The 18,836-nt window shown below is 33.7% G+C and overlaps 1 protein-coding gene across 1 annotated transcript; it reads left to right on the top strand.

Moving 5' to 3' along the window:
* Nucleotides 5,341-11,444, top strand: LOC109347843 (IAA-amino acid hydrolase ILR1-like 4). Its single transcript, XM_019587931.1, has 5 exons — nucleotides 5,341-5,803; nucleotides 6,425-6,550; nucleotides 7,041-7,355; nucleotides 10,211-10,339; nucleotides 10,873-11,444. The coding sequence occupies exons 1-5, from the start codon at nucleotides 5,486-5,488 to the stop codon at nucleotides 11,278-11,280; spliced, it is 1,296 nt and encodes a 431-aa protein (XP_019443476.1). The 5' UTR covers nucleotides 5,341-5,485; the 3' UTR covers nucleotides 11,281-11,444.

Below are 18,836 nucleotides of genomic sequence, written 5' to 3' on the forward strand. Positions count from 1 at the left end.
TGTTTCAAAGTTTTACAAACCTATTGAGCAATATTACTTAGTATACAAGAGAGTTATTAGATTGCAAGTGATATTACATTTCGTACTTGTAAAGGCAATTCAAGCCACTGTTATAATTCTTCATTCATTATAAATACTTTCTTTCACGAGGTGTGATAAGAAATGAGATAAAATTACTTGGAAATGTGTTTTCCAAGGTGATAAGTATTAGTGAGTGTGCAAGGTACATAGAAGTCTCGAGGTGAGATATTGTAATTACAACTTATAATATTTAATGGAAAATCTTTTGTGCTGCAAGAAGGTGGACAAGAAGGTGGACAAGAAGGTGAACCAATATAAAATTCTAGTGTACTCTCTTCTTTCTTTATCTCTTCAATTATTTACTTGTTATTTTCTGCAAACTATTTTCGCTGCTCTTAACTCTTGATATTGCAGAAAAAATGGGCATAATTTTTAAGTCAACTAATTCACCCCCTCTTAGTTGCAATCTCATTCTTATACTTGAGAGTATTTTGTCAAAATTCTTCGTGGTACTTGTTAGTTTTTTTATTTTACACCAAAAGTCCTCACTAATGACCTCCTACAAAGCAAGTTCCAACATAAATGGATAAAACAATGCTAGTCCTGTGATGCTTTTGGAAACAACCTCTTTGCTTGAGAGAGTGAACTTACATACATTTAACCTCCCTAACTAACCTCTCTAAGTGAAAGCCTAATATATTGGGTACCTTTTTATGTTCAAAAATTAAACATTATATGCAATTTGAGAGTATAATAGACTCTAAAGTACCATGAAATAACCCTTCTTCTAGTCCTTGCTAATGCTAGCATAGTAATAAGGCTTAAGGTATTATTTCTCTACTCTAAAAGTAAACTGGATTTTTTCTATTGAATCTCCTCTCTTCTTCTTCTTATGTCTTGACAAATGAAAGACACATATAGGAATGGCAACGGGGCGGGTCAGGGTCGGGTTTGCACATACCCAAACCCAAACCCAAACCCGAAATTCAAAACCCGAACCCGAACCCAAGTTCAACGGAGTTGAAAATAAAAATATCATCCCCGAACCCAAAAAAAACCCCGAAAATGATAAAGTATTAAGGAAAATATGATATTATTTTCGTGTAATTTTTATCTAACATTTCTATTTTCTCTTGTATTATTTCATTTCTTTTATGTTTGAAGATCCAATAGTATGTAAAGTAAAATTAGAAATTAAAAACAATTGACAAATAATAGAAATTTCAATTTTAAATTGAATTACCTTACTTCGAGGCGGGTTCGGGTTAGGGTCTTTGTTATACCAAACCCGAACCCGAAATTTAAACCCGGTAAAACCCGAACTCAATCACATCGTGTTTTCCCCATTAAATTTGGGTTTGGTTCGGGCGGATACCCACAGGTTCAGTTTTTATTGTCATCCCTAGACACATAAGTTATTGTGATGTAGTAATATGGTATACAAAACAAACCTTTTCTCAAGTCTTGTTCTTTTTGTAAGTACACTTGAGATAAGGACAAAATATTTCACATGGGACCTATTAATTCCCCACTATTACCTTCTACACCAAACTATCACTCTATTTTTCTCTGTTTTCATACTTGATAAGTTTGAGAGACACCTTGCCACCAATTTTGGTAATATACTGAATGACGAAAAGATAAATAGCATTAAGCTCAAACCATAGTCAAATGATACAGTCTAAATACATGATATACAATACACTAATTGTGAAGTACATAATACACAATTGGTATACTAAGTTATTAAAATACATCATTATGTTTATTAATATGTTCCCCATGTACGAGATAAAAAGGAATGAAAATAATATTTATTAGAATTAATTATTATTTTCTATTAAAAATCAATTATTATTTACTTCTACTAGTTAATACTTATTAGAATCTGATTATTCTCTCTACATTTAATAATTAAAAAAATTAGAATTACCTTATATTATCTTCTACTGTTATCATCCTTTGTTTATCATGTTTTTTGATAAGCAAAATATTGGTACAAGGCCCAACCTAAATATATAGGAGAACTAAATATACTAAAAGATAAAATACAAGACATTTGAATGCAAGAGTTGGATCAACATATCATTGTGCAAAGGAGATGAGATTATGATCAATACTAGAAGAAAACTAATTCCAAGATCTGATATGAATCAATTTCATGATCTTTATGTATCTGGCCTCCTTGCCATTAAAGGTGTGATCATTACGCGTCAACTATATAGACCAAATCACTGCAAACCATAACATTTTTCAAATTTTCCTCCCTTTGGTAGATTTGCATAACGGATCATGACTCTTTAAAAAGTCTACCAAGTTGTTCGAAAAAATTCCTTGGAACCTGTAACCACAAATAGAAACTCATCCACACACCCCATGTAAAATTACATGAAGGAAAGAGATGATGTAGAGATTGGACCAAACTTCCACACACAACCCACACTTTACATCCTCTTCCCTATGAATAATACTTTGTTTATGAAGCTCTTCCTTGGTTGCAATTTTCCCATTTAACACTTTCCGAGCAAAACAACAAACTTTAGTTGTAGCACAACTAATCCAACTTCTGTTAACCAGCTTACCTAACTCGGTTTCGATAGAATTCATCTTTGCCAAATAAGCTATTTTCACCATATAGGATCCTAAATTATCTAACCTCCATTTTCATAAATCAGAATTATACCCGCATCACCTATGAGGAGCAATCATGTTATACAACTCATTTTCCCAGACTTCCTCCCAATCAAAAAGATCCATCCTCCAATGTATTTGCCATCTCCACTCATCATTAATCCAATAACCACAATCAGCAACCTGCACCTTCTTATTCAAAGCTAAAGCAAATAGTTTTAGGAAGATATCTTTTACGATCCTTTGACTGAATCAGATATCAAACCCAAAAAGAGTTTTAGAGTCATCACCAATTTCTCTCCACAAATTATCCTCCCAATCTATTCCAGACTCTCCAAGAGAACCCATCTTTACCAAATCCTTCCGCCATCTAGAGGCCGAATTTGGAGCGTTCAATTTCACCTCTAAGCCATATTTGGAATTCACTACTTGAATTATACTTTATCTTCTATTTAAAATTATAGATCTTAGGTGTCTTTCATCTCCCTTCAACCTCAATAATTTAGGTTATTGCACATAAATAAAGTATTGAGAAGCCATGTTAAACATTAGGCCAATAACTATATTCCATTTAATGAAGCAAATCAAGAAGCCATGATGAAATGATGTCTCTAAGTGATCTTAAATGTTGAATGTTGTAAATAGCGAAGATCACTAAAGACCCCATTTGAGAGTTATTAATCCAAAATCGAAAAAGCTTGAAAATGCGAGAAATAAGTATTGAATGTTCTTAATAATACATGATATAATTTAATCATTCATTTTGCATTTAATCTTCAATCATTCATATGATTTATTACTCATCTTTCCGAGCTAACATTTATATCCACCATTGAGTGATAGAGAACGATTAACATTTAAGTCTATTCGTTGTAACCTCATATGTTAAACAAAATTGGTAAGGAGCCTGAAGAAGCCAAAGCTAACAATACTTGTTTAATAAGTCTGAAGAGGAAAAATAACACAATATAAATACTTGTGTAGAGTCTAAAGAAACTATGTAACAAAAATACTTAACAAGTTTGATGATGCTTAGTTAACAAACAATACTTAAACAAGAGCCTATAGAGACTCGGTTAACAAAGAATACCAGTTCGTGCTTGAAGAGGCTTTGTCAACTTATTTGAGCCTAGAGGGTAAGATGAAAATAATACTTGTGATTAGGAGCTTGAAGAAGCTAGGTGAAAAATAATGCTTAGATATCTGAAAAAGGTTTATAACTTGTTAAAATATGTAATTTGATTAGTTATAATAAAATCTTGGTACTCCCAAGAACTAGACGTAGTTTGAGTTTGGGTAAAGTAGGATAAAACGTACATGTTCCTTTTTACTCTTCCTTTAACGGATCATTACCTTTATATATCTAAGAAAATTAGGTATCTTTAATAAAGAGATTAACGGTTTGAGATGTTTGAAATATGTTATTGCGTTAGTCTCATATTGTCTAGTATTGAAATAGAGTAGAGTAACCAATGTTATATATTGGACTCAAGTCCTTTATTATAATGTGGACCAAATAGAAACTCACATGTACCAATGGATAATGTGGGTACCTTTTTTTATTATATAGTTAATAAATAAAATATAAATGGGTCCATCAATTATTAATATTAAAATATACAATGTATAAAATAGAATATTTAATGTTAGAATGTACACATAATTAACATGGACATGTTTTAGATGGAACATGTTAACTCTATATTTGTATTGTTAAGAATACATGTGTTACTCGTGTGTTTGTCTGATCAAGCACAAAAGGAAAAGAAAAGGCAATTTTGAATTTGAATTTTCTAATGAAAATAGAAAATTGAAACATGATATAATGTGATTTTTTAAAGTAAATATTAAAAGTTGTAGAAAATAAAATTATGTAAGAATGTACACATGAAGTAGATAGAAACATTTTAGAGGAGGAAAATGAATGAGAAGCTGACATATGCCAATAGATAATATGCATTTACCTTTTTTTTATTATATAGTTAATAGATAAAAAACAAATGGGTCCATCAATTATTAACATTAACTCTATATTTGTATTGTTAAGAACACATGTCTTGATCAAACACATAAGGAAAATAAATGACAATTTTGAATTTGAATTTTCTAATGAAAATAGAAAATTGAAACGTGATATAATGTGATTTTTTAAAGTAAATATTAAAAGTTGTAGATAGAACCATTTTGGAGGAGGGAAATGAATGAGAAACTGACATGTGGCAATATATAATGTGAGATTATCTTTTTTTATTATATAGTTAATAGATACATAAAAACAAATGGGTCTATCAATTAGTAGTATTAAAATATACAATATATAAAATGGAAAATTCAATGTTAGAATGTACACATAATTAACATGTACATAATTTGGAGGAAAAATCTTAATTGAGAGATTGACATGTGTCATGAAAGATCTTTTTTTATTATGTAGGTAATAGGTAATAGATAGATAGATTTCTTATATAGATAAATAGATAGTAAATTATATATTTATATATTTTATAATAAATAGTTCATAGTAATAATCATTACTTAAATAATATGATATGTGAGTGATAAATTTATGATTTGGATAATTTTGACATCTTTACTTAAAACCACCAAAATTTAAAAATCAATTCTAAAACATAAAAATAGAAAAAATTTAAAAACGAAAACTAAAAAAAATAAAAACCACCCAAACTCTCAAATATCAAAAGTCAAACCTAGGTGATTGCTTCACTTTATGATATAGATAGAAACATGATTATATGATTATTATTATTATACCCAATTTCCTTATTCTCAATTTTCTATCTCTTCCAAACTTTCACTTGTAAAGTAAGTAACCATGGGGTTCTTCAACTTGATCAATTTCTTCATGATTTTCAATTTCTTCTCACTCTCACTCTCCGCCAATTATCTAGATGAAGCCAAGAGCCCTGATGTATTTGATTGGATGGTGAAAATAAGAAGGAAGATTCATGAGAATCCAGAATTGGGTTATGAGGAATTTAAGACAAGTGAATTGATAAGAACTGAATTGGGTAAATTGGGAATCCCTTATAGACATGATCAAGTTGCAGTAACTGCTGTTATTGCTTTCATTGGAACAGGAAATTCTCCTTTGGTTGCACTTAGAGCTGATATGGATGCTCTTCCAATGCAGGTTACATGAATTCTATTTATTCTTTCTTTTCTTGTATGCTCATATCACAATTATCGAGAAAATAGTTTATTTATACTTTCACTGCGTCATCTTCCATTCATATTTATCCGATTATCATTCACGTAATATAAATGAATAGTGGATAATGTTCTGTTTATATATAAATCTTTGCATTGATAGTGAATACATACTAAACTTATGAAAATTTAGTTTTATTTAGGAGTATGGCATAACTATTTGGTGATTGTGGTACTTTTTTCCAATTAACATTATATTACATGTGTTTGGTATAGATTGTGCTTTGTGAGAAAAATAAACCAGCCTATCAAAATTGAAAATGTTGCTTTTTGCTTCTTTTCTTAGTGTAGAATCTTTCTTTCCATAAACTAAGCAAAAAACTTCTAACAAAAAATAAGCAAAAACAATCTGATCCAAAGATGCATGCTTTTATTGGAAAACAGTATAACAAACACTTAAAGAATTTGTACCTAAGTTTGCTCCATTTATTCTTGGGTTTTAGCTATCTGGGGTAAGAAAAAAAGTGCCTTTACTTGAATTTCATTCATTCATTGACACTGTTTCTTTTCTATTTCATTGATGTATTCCTATATCTAAATTTAGGAAATGGTGGAGTGGGAGCACAAGAGTAAAGTACCTGGAAAGATGCATGCATGTGGTCATGATGCCCATGTTACCATGCTTCTTGGTGCTGCAAAGATTCTCAAGGAGCATGAAAAAGAGCTGCAAGTGTGATTTTATTTATTTATATATTGATCTTATGCTGTATTTTGATTTAGATATAGCGTTATGCTTCGGTTTATATAATTTGCAGTGCTTTCCTGATCTAGGTGTAAAAATCGAGTTCACTACGCTACTGTCATCTGTTCAAGAAATTTGGCCTTTTCTATTATTATATATGCTTTTTTTTTAAACTGTTTGTTATATAATACCAATCATATTAAAGTAAAACATGCTTCTGTTTTGAATCTATGGAATTAGTTCTAAATTTGACAGCCAATTTCGGATGCCAACTTTGTAAATTACAATTCATCAATGGTTAATGTAACATAATATAGATGCAGGGAGAACAAGAACATGAAGAGAAAAATGTTGGCAACCTTGTTATTCTATTATACTAGGACCAACATCATGTCTGCTACTATTTTTATGATTTTTTGTTCTAGTGATTTTACCCTCGTGGATATTTGACAAATTTATTATTTTGTCATATAAATAGGGAACTGTTGTTCTTGTTTTCCAACCAGCAGAGGAAGGTGGTGGAGGGGCCAAGAAAATTTTAGAGGCTGGGGTCTTAGAAAATGTTACCGCTATCTTTGGATTGCATGTTGCACCTAACGTTCCAATAGGTGAAGTAGTCTCTAGGTCTGGTCCAATAATGGCAGGAAGTGGCTTCTTTGAAGCAAAAATAACCGGAAAGGGAGGTCATGCAGCTATTCCTCAAAGTTCTATAGACCCCATATTGGCAGCTTCTAATGTGATTGTTAGCTTACAACATCTTGTTTCTCGTGAAGCTGATCCTCTAGATTCCCAGGTAAGTTTGGTTCATTTCTTCGTTTTCCCTCGCCATCACCAATTCATTTATGCTTATTTTATTGCTAAAATCAAGAAGTTTGTACTTTATTCTGAATTCATGACTATGCAAAGCTCTTCTCCATGTTTACTTAAGCTATATATGGGCATATAAAAGAATAGAAGTAAAAGGAAAGTATAAGCATAGCCTAAGAAAGAAACATAATTTGTTTAGCAATTCCTGGCTTCCCTTGCTTTCTTTCACCTTTTTCCTTTACTTGTTTTATGGTCATTTAATTTGAGATATTGATATGAATATTCTTGTATTAAGTACTGAAGTTGAGAACTGGGCTTAGTATTTCTCTCCCTCGATACCATGCAACCCAAACATCACTAGTAATTCCGTATTTGAATAACAAAACACGTCACACACATATCTCATTTGTTGAGAATGGAAGGAAGAATGAAGATTTGAGGGGAACAGGATAAAAAGCAGATGAGAGGGGAGGGAGGTTTTGCTTGACGGGAATTTTCTTACTGCAACTTCAACCTCTATCTGCTGGTGGTTAAAATCGGCACATTAGAAGGTTAATTCAGAAGACCTGTGAACACCAGATAGAAACTGAGGATAAGCCTTAATTTCTTGATTAAGTCACGTTTGTTTGAGTTAGTTGTTGTTATGTTTACTTGCATGCTGTAGATGAGATTGAGTGTGATTGAAATATGATGAGTGTTATCTTATCTCTTTGCAAGTCGAGGCTTACTGTGGTGGAAGTGAAATATATGTCGAATGGAAGTTTACCTGGCCAGAAATGGGGAAATCCTGTTGAAGAGATCCCTTATTCCCCCTGGTTAGGGGTAGATTGAAATTAAGGAAATGAGGCTCGCTTCATAAAGAATCAGCTCAAACCTCTCTAAAATCGGATGAAACAATTTTAATGAATGGTCTTTTATTCACTCATAAATATTGCAATTAAGCCATTGATAACAATATAAAATTGTTACCTTCCAATTCCATGGAATTGGGAGGTTCAGTTCCTTCCAAGCCTAATTTCATGACCAAATAACACCAATAGTATAAGGAGTTAGTATCAAAGAGAAATGCATATCCGGTGCATAAGGAATCATTATCGGAGAGAAATCTATATCATTCTCACCAGAGTATGCAGTTTATACAGCATGCTGTCAAGTTCTAGTCTGCTGATGAACACCTCATGTTGCAAATGCAACGAAATTTCCTATTGATCCTCTTAAATCATTAAATTGTTACCCTATATTGTGATTCACCTTACATTTTAATTGCAATGTGATCAGGTCCAATGGACCTCTACAGGGCAATTTGTTCAACATCTCGGACAGGCTGTCAGGATACAGTTCCTGCAGAAATAGATCTGTTTTCAAGTAGACACTGGTACTCAACCAACCACGTTAAAATTATGAAACTTCGACACACGTTAGAATTACCACCTAGTTTTCCTTCCAAACAAACCTCACGCCATTTAGATTTTTATAGCTCAAGTTGTGAAGACTTAAAATTTGGAATCAGGAACTGAAATATTGCAGAAAATGTCATACCTTCAATTTAAAACTGGCACCAAACCTGATGAGTAAAAACTCCAAAGTTATAATGGAATGTAGCTTAGTCTCCCATTTTCTTATGCTACCAGTTCCATGTTTGGAAATAGCCTCCCCGCTTGCAGGGGTAAGACTGCATACATTTACACTCCCTAGATCCCACTGTGTGGGAGTCTCGTGTACTGGACTAATGTTTTTTACCAGTTTCATGTCAATAGGTGTCCTAGAGCTCAGGTTCCGCTCAAGACGGTGCAGGTTGTTCAGAGCAGAACAACATCTTTGTTTCTCCTTCTGTATATCTTTCCCTAGTTGAATTATCTTTGTAGAGAGTAAAACGTTGTTTCAAATCCCATGTGTTAACATATATTCCTTGAGATCATGTTTTCCTTCGGCAACTGTTGTTAAGAAGGACTTGTACATATCCTTAAATTCATACAAGTAAATTTTCCTACCATAAGAAGATGGAGAATCTGATAGGGTTGGCATAGGTTAATACCAGTTCTAACAGAATCATTCTAGATAGTTATTACTGTTCTCTAATTGATTCAAGCTAAATTACTAATCACAAGGAACTGACAGGAACCATATAGGGTTGAGAAATAGGCCAATATTTGCCTGTCAAAACATCTAGTATGTCATGCTAAGTGTGTGGATAATGAGCAACAACAACCAAGCCTTAATCCCACTAAGTGGGGTCAACCATATGGGTCGAATGACATCATAATGCTCTATCATAAATCATGTCCATTGACAAAATATTAATCTCTAAATCTTTTCTAATCGCTTTGCCTTTGGTTTTCCTGAGCCTCTCTCTTCCTCTAGGAATTGGAGTAACCTCCATTTGGTCTACTCTTCTTACTGGGGTTTCTATTGGTCTCCTTCGCACATGTCCAAACAACCTAATGATGATTCTACCATTTTTTCTACAATATGATTTACTCCAACTTTTTCTCTAATGCATTCATTTCTAACCATTTGTTGTCTAGTGTCCATTCATTCAATGCAAAACTTTTAATATCATTCAATGGAAAGATAATGTGATTTGAAGAACATGTAAGCAATGCTTTTAATATCATGTAATGAAATGATGAGATAGGTGAAGATAACTCTAATTCCCATCTTAATGACAAGAGAGCAATATTGGATCTGGACCTTTAGGATTTGTGTGTGCAAGCATGTGGACATGAACATTTCAAATTTTCTGTGACAATCACTGATTATTGAACATGTGAAATATTTGTTTCCTAAAGTAATTTCATTGTTTCCTTTGTGTCTTACTAATACCTCAAAATTTCCCAACAGGTTGTGACAGTTGCAAAATTCCAAGGAGGCAATGCATTTAATGTTATTCCAGATTCTGTCACTATTGGTGGCACCTTCAGAGCTTTTTCAAAAGAAAGCTTCAAGCAACTGAAACAGCGCATTGAGGAGGTATGCTTCAGAGATGAATAAATTCATTTATCCGCATAAACAACATTAATAATGATCTTAAATATAACTACATCAATAAGAACTGGTTAGTTTCCTAGACATCAAAAAATCTATTTCTGTTATTGATAAGCAACAGTATTTCACATGATCAATTATAAGCTACTATATATTTATATCGAGACAAATGCTCAAGCACGATGTAAATGCTGCACTATTAGCATCATGGTTATTCTACCTTACGCATTGTCATACAACATCAGTGAACTTCACTGCAAGTGAGTTCATAAATTACACGAATTAGTGCACATAAAGCATTTTAAAAGACAAGCTTGTGATTTTGAGGCTGAAACTTTACTACAAGTTTGCGGAATTCTCGGTCATGGATTCTAATATTGGAAATAACATCTTCACTTATGATATGGCTGCTGCATACATACATTTGATTACATTCAAATCTAATAGTAGTTGGAGCATTGTACACTCGATCATCGTTTTCAAATACGCATGTGAAATTTATGTATTTATTTGCGCAGGTTATCACGGGGCAAGCTGCTGTGCAGAGATGCAATGCAGTGGTGAACTTCCTTAATGACGAGAAACCTTTCTATCCTCCAACTGTAAACAATGATGACTTGCATCAACATTTTCGAAATGTCGCAGAGAATCTGCTTGGCATCAGTAAAGTTAATATCATGCAGCCAATGATGGGAGCTGAAGACTTTTCATTCTATCAAGAGCTTATACCTGGATACTTCTTCATGCTTGGAATGGAGAATCCCTCACATGAAAGGCTTAACTCATTACACTCACCATTTTTCAAAATCAATGAAGATGCACTTCCTTATGGGGCTGCACTTCATGCATCATTAGCTTCTAGTTATCTTCTCAAATACCAGCAGGATGTGCCAGAGGGAGAGGGGAAATATCATGATGAACTATAACTATGATCATTATAGAAATCATTATTGGCTTATTCATAGAAGCATAACCTCATGTGACTCTTTTACTTGCCTTGATAATTATTTCAGTTTTCAAGATGTTGCATTTAAAATCAAATAATCTTCCTAAGTGCCCACTTTAAAGTAATCAGGTATATGTATTGTTTAATTTGAATGAAGTATACTTACCTTCAAATGGTCTTTAATTTGAATCGTCTTGGATGCTTCCTTCTGTATGTTGGGAACTAAGTCCCACATCGCTTATCTCGTTCTCTTAGGCATGGTTTAATACCTGTTGGGCTACTCTTCTCATAACCAATTGGTTTTGAGATAGAATCTTAATATAGTATGAGAGATAGCCCAAATTTTCTCTGGTTGTTATAGGTTAAAATGTGTCTTTTAGTCATGGGTCAAAAGTAACCGTTTGTCTGGTTAGACAGGTTTACGTGGAATAGGCATGTTAAAAAGTAAGTCTTAGTTTAGATGAAACCTTCATACTCTATGTGCTGCACATGCTGAACCTTAGAACAAGAATTCTCAAGGCAAAGTTATTTAATAGGTATAGCAAGATCAAGTTCAACCTTGTTTTTTTCCGACCCTTAATGAAAGTTTTTCATTCTTCACATCAATCATGGAACTTGTAGTAGCTATGAACGAAATGCCTAACGTAATGGTGATTTGAGAATCCTCACCCATCTTGAGTACCACCAAGAGTACACCAAGTCAATTGGAATGAAAAACTTCCATACCCTAAAAGGTACACCCTCCAATGCACTTATTAGGAATTTGATGGATATGTTTATCAATTGAAGAGAGATAATTAGGGCTTTAACTCATCCACCTTCTACTTCTCACACACTAATATGTGCATTAGAATGACACTTGCCCTTAAATCATAAAGAGCATTCTCAAAGCCAATATTACCTATTATACAAGAAATGAAGAAACTACGACAATCTTCTAACTTCGGAGAAAATTTATTTTGAATTAAAGCGTTACACTCCATATTGAGAACAACAACTTCATAATTCACTACTTTTATCTTTTTAAATAGGAAATCCTTGAGAAATATGACATAAGTAGGGATTTGTTGTGCTGAATCAATGAAGGTAACATTGATGTACAACTAAGGACTTCTAAAATTTGGAGTACAAACTTGGACAATTCTTTTTCACTCCTAGCTACATCATTTTTATGATTACACCCAATAGTTTGAGGGCCTAGAAGTTCCTTTCCACTCCTTAAACTTACACCTTACAATGTTTATTATTATTTGGATTAACTTTCAACTGTCCTAGAAATCTACCAGGTTGTTTATTCGAAATTCTCCCATGTTTTGGGTTTCCAACGTTTTTTTTTTATGAGAAACCATGTTATCTACTTTGGATGATAACATATTAAATGACTTTGGATGATAACATATTAAATGACTCAAGCATTTCATAATTTCTTCTATGTCGATTCTCAATATAATTTCCAAGGACTTCTGAATATAATTTCTTCAATTTCATAATTTCTTCTATATAATTTACACCCTACAAAGACCCCTCCTCTAGTTTCTCATTACCTTGTCCTTCTTGAAATTGATGGTTTTCGGTAGAACAAGAGTATCTCCTCATCTATTAGCAATAAATTAATCTTTTTCGGAATGTGTGGCTGCTTCTCTGCTAAGACTATGCAAACAGGTGTAAAAGTACAACCTTAGTTGTCGCAAACAAGTAAGAAGGGGTGGGGTTGTCGTATCCACATGGACTTGCTAACTAAACCTTCCAAAATCAGATTACTACTTTAACTAGTTTTCAAAAAGTTTTTATAGTTTGTTGGTTTTGAATAAGTATTGAATAATAAAAGTGTTGGAGTTTGGATGTGGGATTGACTCATTATTCATATCAGTAAATTGTCAAATAATCAAACAATAAAACAAGTACATTTTCATACAAAATTTGACCTCATATGCACTAAGGACTAATGCTTTAGTCTACTTAGCAACTCATGGAATAAAGCCTAAACCTTAAACGCAAGATTAATGATTATGACACACATGCATACGTCTATGTCTAGTAATTATGCAAATGAGTTGAGATTAATGCATGCCCTCAATTGTGTTAGCCACCAATGTCTTGGTCTATACTAACACTTTACAAAATTAGATCTATGTCTAGTAACTAACTTGACAAAAATAGGATTTATGAACCATTAAATGTGCCTCTATGTCTAGTAACACACCATAAGTTTGAGATTTTTCAATGCAAATATGAATCTAAGTCTAGCAAACATACGAGCAAAGGCATTCGTTATGACAATTAAACATGAAACTACGTCTAGTTTTATACATAAATGATGAATTATTTGCTTCGAACTGTCGAACCGAGATTTTGCCTGAAGGTTCTTTTCACAAAATTAGATTATGCATTTCGTCAAACACATGGTAAGCATTAAGAATACAACATGGATAATTCATAATAATCATGTCATTTCATTCACTAATCGAATTACAAAATACATCAATGAATACTTAAACCAATCCTAGCTAAGAAGCAATCTCATCATATATTTTATACATAACTTCGATAAAAATTGGAACTCGGAATTTGAGTTCATGTGGATGTGTCAATTTCTCCATGAACATCAAATTTTCTCATTATTCCCACTTCCTATCCTTTACGTCCTAAATCCATCTTGCATAAATGAAACACTAAGAAAATTAGAAACTATACTTAAAGTTACAGAAAATCGGTTTCTCACTCCCTAGCTGAAAAATCTACGATAAAGTATCAAAACTCTATGTTTTCTAAGTCTCCAAATGCTCTTTTTATGTTTCTGGATCTGGGCTCATGCGCTCAGCGTAGCAACGGTGCGTTGAGCATACCTTCACTCAATCCAGATCCTTTGCTCGGCTTTATCCACGCTTAGTGTGGCTTCCCATGCTCAACGCCACCGCGCTGAGCTCAGCTCCTTGGGTTAGCATAGTGGAGCTGATTTGTGGTTTTTGCATGCTTAGTCCAAATTGAATCATTCTCATCCCAATTCATCCTTTTTTCAACCCGAAATACATAGAAGGACTTGGAAAATGGAATTAGTATAATTTATCATCAAAATCTCTCTATGATTATATATAGTGAGTATTTAGAATCAAAAAGTGCTAAATTACCCTTATGGATTAAGGCAATTTTGGGACTTAACAACTCTCCCCAACTTAAAACTTTGTTTGTCCCCAAACAAGAGTAAGTCTAGGCTCAAATCATATAATCAATTTTCAGAAAATTTCATAGTTCATCTTACAAGTCAACCCATCAAAGTAATATCAACTTTCATCCCAAAATAATACTCAAGCATAAACCAAATGTTAGGTTCCAAACACTTAGAATTTTTCAAACTAATTCAACAAGTAGCAAGTTGTGATAGTGACATTTTTTCAACATGCAATCAAATTGTTTGTCAACTAAGAAATGCCTCACAATGTGTATATGTGTTTCTTCCAACTTAAGCACAAAAAGAGCATGAAATCAAACTAGGCATACATCTCAGCAATTATTAGTAAAAGTTTCAACATGGATCACCAAGGTTTTTGTTAGGTTGTAATGTGGTTGAGCTACAAGCAACATGGTTTTTCCGGACAAAAGTTCTAATAGGCTAAGAGAACTGATTCTACTTCTACTATAAGTCTTTTGTTTGTAATTCCCTTTTCATTTCATTCTTCCACCATTCATCTCTTTTTCTCAAACTTTTTCTCCTTTTGTGGAGTATTTCTTTTTGTTAGTTTCATGGGATGAATGGTGTACTACAACACTTTATTTTCCACTTTTTTTTCATACATACATATTTGTCTCCCCAACTTAACATATATCATAATTGTACACCTAACTCTCTTATCCTACTATAAGTAGGGTAGATAGATTTGTAAATTAGCAAAGATTCAATTAATAAACATTCTTAGCTCAAAGGGGCTTAACAAGGAATAATAATGTAATTTTGGTTAGTGTTTGGCCGAGTGGGTGTAAAGAAACAACTGGCTTGATCCTATCCATATATCACAATCACATAACAAATAAAGAGATCCAGAAAAATCTAATAGTGTTAATCTAGTGTAAGTTCATATAAGCAGTGTATATCTCACAATCATTCAACTCTCAAGCTTATGTCTTCTTAGTATTGAACAACATCATGCATAATTACTACTCACTATTCACAAAAATAAATCAACATGCATAATTAATTGGTCCAAAACTTCACATTCAAATATATTACTCATTTTCATGTTTAGGTATGCTAAATGATAGTCCAACTAAGGCAAACTAAATGTTCAAAACTAAAAAGATACAAGATTGCTCAAATTTTCAACATACTCATCTCATTCATCATAATTGAAAGTGTAGAATTCAAAATACATAAGGGAAATACATAAGCAAATGACAAAAACAAAAACAAAAACAAAAACAAAAACAAAAACAAAAACAAAAACAAAAACAAAAACAAAAACAAAAACAAAAAACTAAATTAAAGCAAGAAACAGAACAAGGGGTTCTCCATATCCCTAATCATCTCCTCCCAAGTGGGAGTGTTACGCAACCCTTCCCCTCCTATGTAAATTGGTTTGTCCACAGGCCAAGGAGTATGAGCATCATATTCAACTAGGCGAGGAATATTGAACTGCCCAGCATAAGGAGAACCATCCAGGTTCAGAGCGCCTGCGAACTGATCCAGATCTCCATACATCATGTCGGTGCGGAGGCGGTTGGATGTTTGTTACTGAAAGAGATCCTCAAAGTTTGTCTAGGTCCACACATAAAATTCTCGGGCTACTGCTGCTGCAGCCAGGATTCCCGCAGGTGGAGTGCCTTGGGGGCCTGTCCTTGACTCTAGGGTTCCGCTTGACTCCGGTCAGTGGAAACCATCTAGCTAGGGCCAAGATCCTCAACTTCCTCCCCAATATAAAACTTTTGGATATAGTTCATGTCAATGGGAGCCTTCAAACTCTTCTATGGGGGAATAGAAATATCAACCCCGACCTTCTTGCATTGGCCCATGATCAACATCGGGTAACCCAAGGGTTTGGTAGCCCTCCCCCCACCTTTGAGAATTCACTGACCACATCATGATTTATCTTCTGGAAATCATCCCTCTCGCTCGAGACAGTATAAGGTTTGCCGAGGTAGTCACTAATGGTGTCCCTGTCGAAGGGTACCATCTTGCCTCAGACCCAAGACACATTCTCAACCCTCTCACCTTCATGAGGGTGGGCATTGGCATAAAACTCCCTCACCAAATCCTCATTGTAACGTCTCGGCGGTTTGGACAAAATTTCCCAACTCCGCCCCAAAATCTCGAGGAAGAAAGGGTCATAATCACCCTTCTCTAAGTCGACTCTCTGCTCATCAAGAATTTTGCGGTTAGCCTCATCTTGATATTTCTTGAAATCAATCAAGGTGGGGAATCGAGAGGGATCAAATCCCCCAGCACTGGATTGTCCACGCGTGAGGCGAGACTTTTTTTTTGGATTTGAGTGTCATTTTGGTTGTGCTTAAGGGCCATTGGATCAATCAAAAGTGTAAGAGAGTTTGAGAGAGAAATAGAGGGTTTTGGTGAGGAGCCTCCATGCTCCTCATCTGTTCTTATAGAGCCGAGCGTGAGTAGTTGCACTCATTGCAGCTTTGTAGAAATCGAGGGCCATACTCAGCGTAGAGGTGCACTGAGCGTGAGATGTTATCTATACTAACACTTTACAAAATTAGATCTATGTCTAGTAACTAACTTGACAAAAATAGGATTTATGAACCATTAAATGTGCCTCTATGTCTAGTAACACACCATAAGTTTGAGATTTTTCAATGCAAATATGAATCTAAGTCTAGCAAACATACGAGCAAAGGCATTCGTTATGACAATTAAACATGAAACTACGTCTAGTTTTATACATAAATGATGAATTATTTGCTTCGAACTGTCGAACCGAGATTTTGCCTGAAGGTTCTTTTCACAAAATTAGATTATGCATTTCGTCAAACACATGGTAAGCATTAAGAATACAACATGGATAATTCATAATAATCATGTCATTTCATTCACTAATCGAATTACAAAATACATCAATGAATACTTAAACCAATCCTAGCTAAGAAGCAATCTCATCATATATTTTATACATAACTTCGATAAAAATTGGAACTCGGAATTTGAGTTCATGTGGATGTGTCAATTTCTCCATGAACATCAAATTTTCTCATTATTCCCACTTCCTATCCTTTACGTCCTAAATCCATCTTGCATAAATGAAACACTAAGAAAATTAGAAACTATACTTAAAGTTACAGAAAATCGGTTTCTCACTCCCTAGCTGAAAAATCTACGATAAAGTATCAAAACTCTATGTTTTCTAAGTCTCCAAATGCTCTTTTTATGTTTCTGGATCTGGGCTCATGCGCTCAGCGTAGCAACGGTGCGTTGAGCATACCTTCACTCAATCCAGATCCTTTGCTCGGCTTTATCCACGCTTAGTGTGGCTTCCCATGCTCAACGCCACCGCGCTGAGCTCAGCTCCTTGGGTTAGCATAGTGGAGCTGATTTGTGGTTTTTGCATGCTTAGTCCAAATTGAATCATTCTCATCCCAATTCATCCTTTTTTCAACCCGAAATACATAGAAGGACTTGGAAAATGGAATTAGTATAATTTATCATCAAAATCTCTCTATGATTATATATAGTGAGTATTTAGAATCAAAAAGTGCTAAATTACCCTTATGGATTAAGGCAATTTTGGGACTTAACAACTCTCCCCAACTTAAAACTTTGTTTGTCCCCAAACAAGAGTAAGTCTAGGCTCAAATCATATAATCAATTTTCAGAAAATTTCATAGTTCATCTTACAAGTCAACCCATCAAAGTAATATCAACTTTCATCCCAAAATAATACTCAAGCATAAACCAAATGTTAGGTTCCAAACACTTAGAATTTTTCAAACTAATTCAACAAGTAGCAAGTTGTGATAGTGACATTTTTTCAACATGCAATCAAATTGTTTGTCAACTAAGAAATGCCTCACAATGTGTATATGTGTTTCTTCCAACTTAAGCACAAAAAGAGCATGAAATCAAACTAGGCATACATCTCAGCAATTATTAGTAAAAGTTTCAACATGGATCACCAAGGTTTTTGTTAGGTTGTAATGTGGTTGAGCTACAAGCAACATGGTTTTTCCGGACAAAAGTTCTAATAGGCTAAGAGAACTGATTCTACTTCTACTATAAGTCTTTTGTTTGTAATTCCCTTTTCATTTCATTCTTCCACCATTCATCTCTTTTTCTCAAACTTTTTCTCCTTTTGTGGAGTATTTCTTTTTGTTAGTTTCATGGGATGAATGGTGTACTACAACACTTTATTTTCCACTTTTTTTTCATACATACATATTTGTCTCCCCAACTTAACATATATCATAATTGTACACCTAACTCTCTTATCCTACTATAAGTAGGGTAGATAGATTTGTAAATTAGCAAAGATTCAATTAATAAACATTCTTAGCTCAAAGGGGCTTAACAAGGAATAATAATGTAATTTTGGT

Source organism: Lupinus angustifolius, chromosome LG05, assembly GCF_001865875.1.
Source record: "Lupinus angustifolius cultivar Tanjil chromosome LG05, LupAngTanjil_v1.0, whole genome shotgun sequence".
Classification (NCBI taxonomy): domain Eukaryota; kingdom Viridiplantae; phylum Streptophyta; class Magnoliopsida; order Fabales; family Fabaceae; genus Lupinus; species Lupinus angustifolius.

Bases quoted from the DNA above. Each gene is read 5' to 3' on its own strand.
- LOC109347843 (XM_019587931.1), top strand. From the start codon at position 5,486: ATGGGGTTCTTCAACTTGATCAATTTCTTCATGATTTTCAATTTCTTC. The intron at 5,804-6,424 runs GTTACATGAATT...ATCTAAATTTAG, and splicing joins TGGATGCTCTTCCAATGCAG to GAAATGGTGGAGTGGGAGCA. The intron at 6,551-7,040 runs GTGTGATTTTAT...TCATATAAATAG, and splicing joins AGCATGAAAAAGAGCTGCAA to GGAACTGTTGTTCTTGTTTT.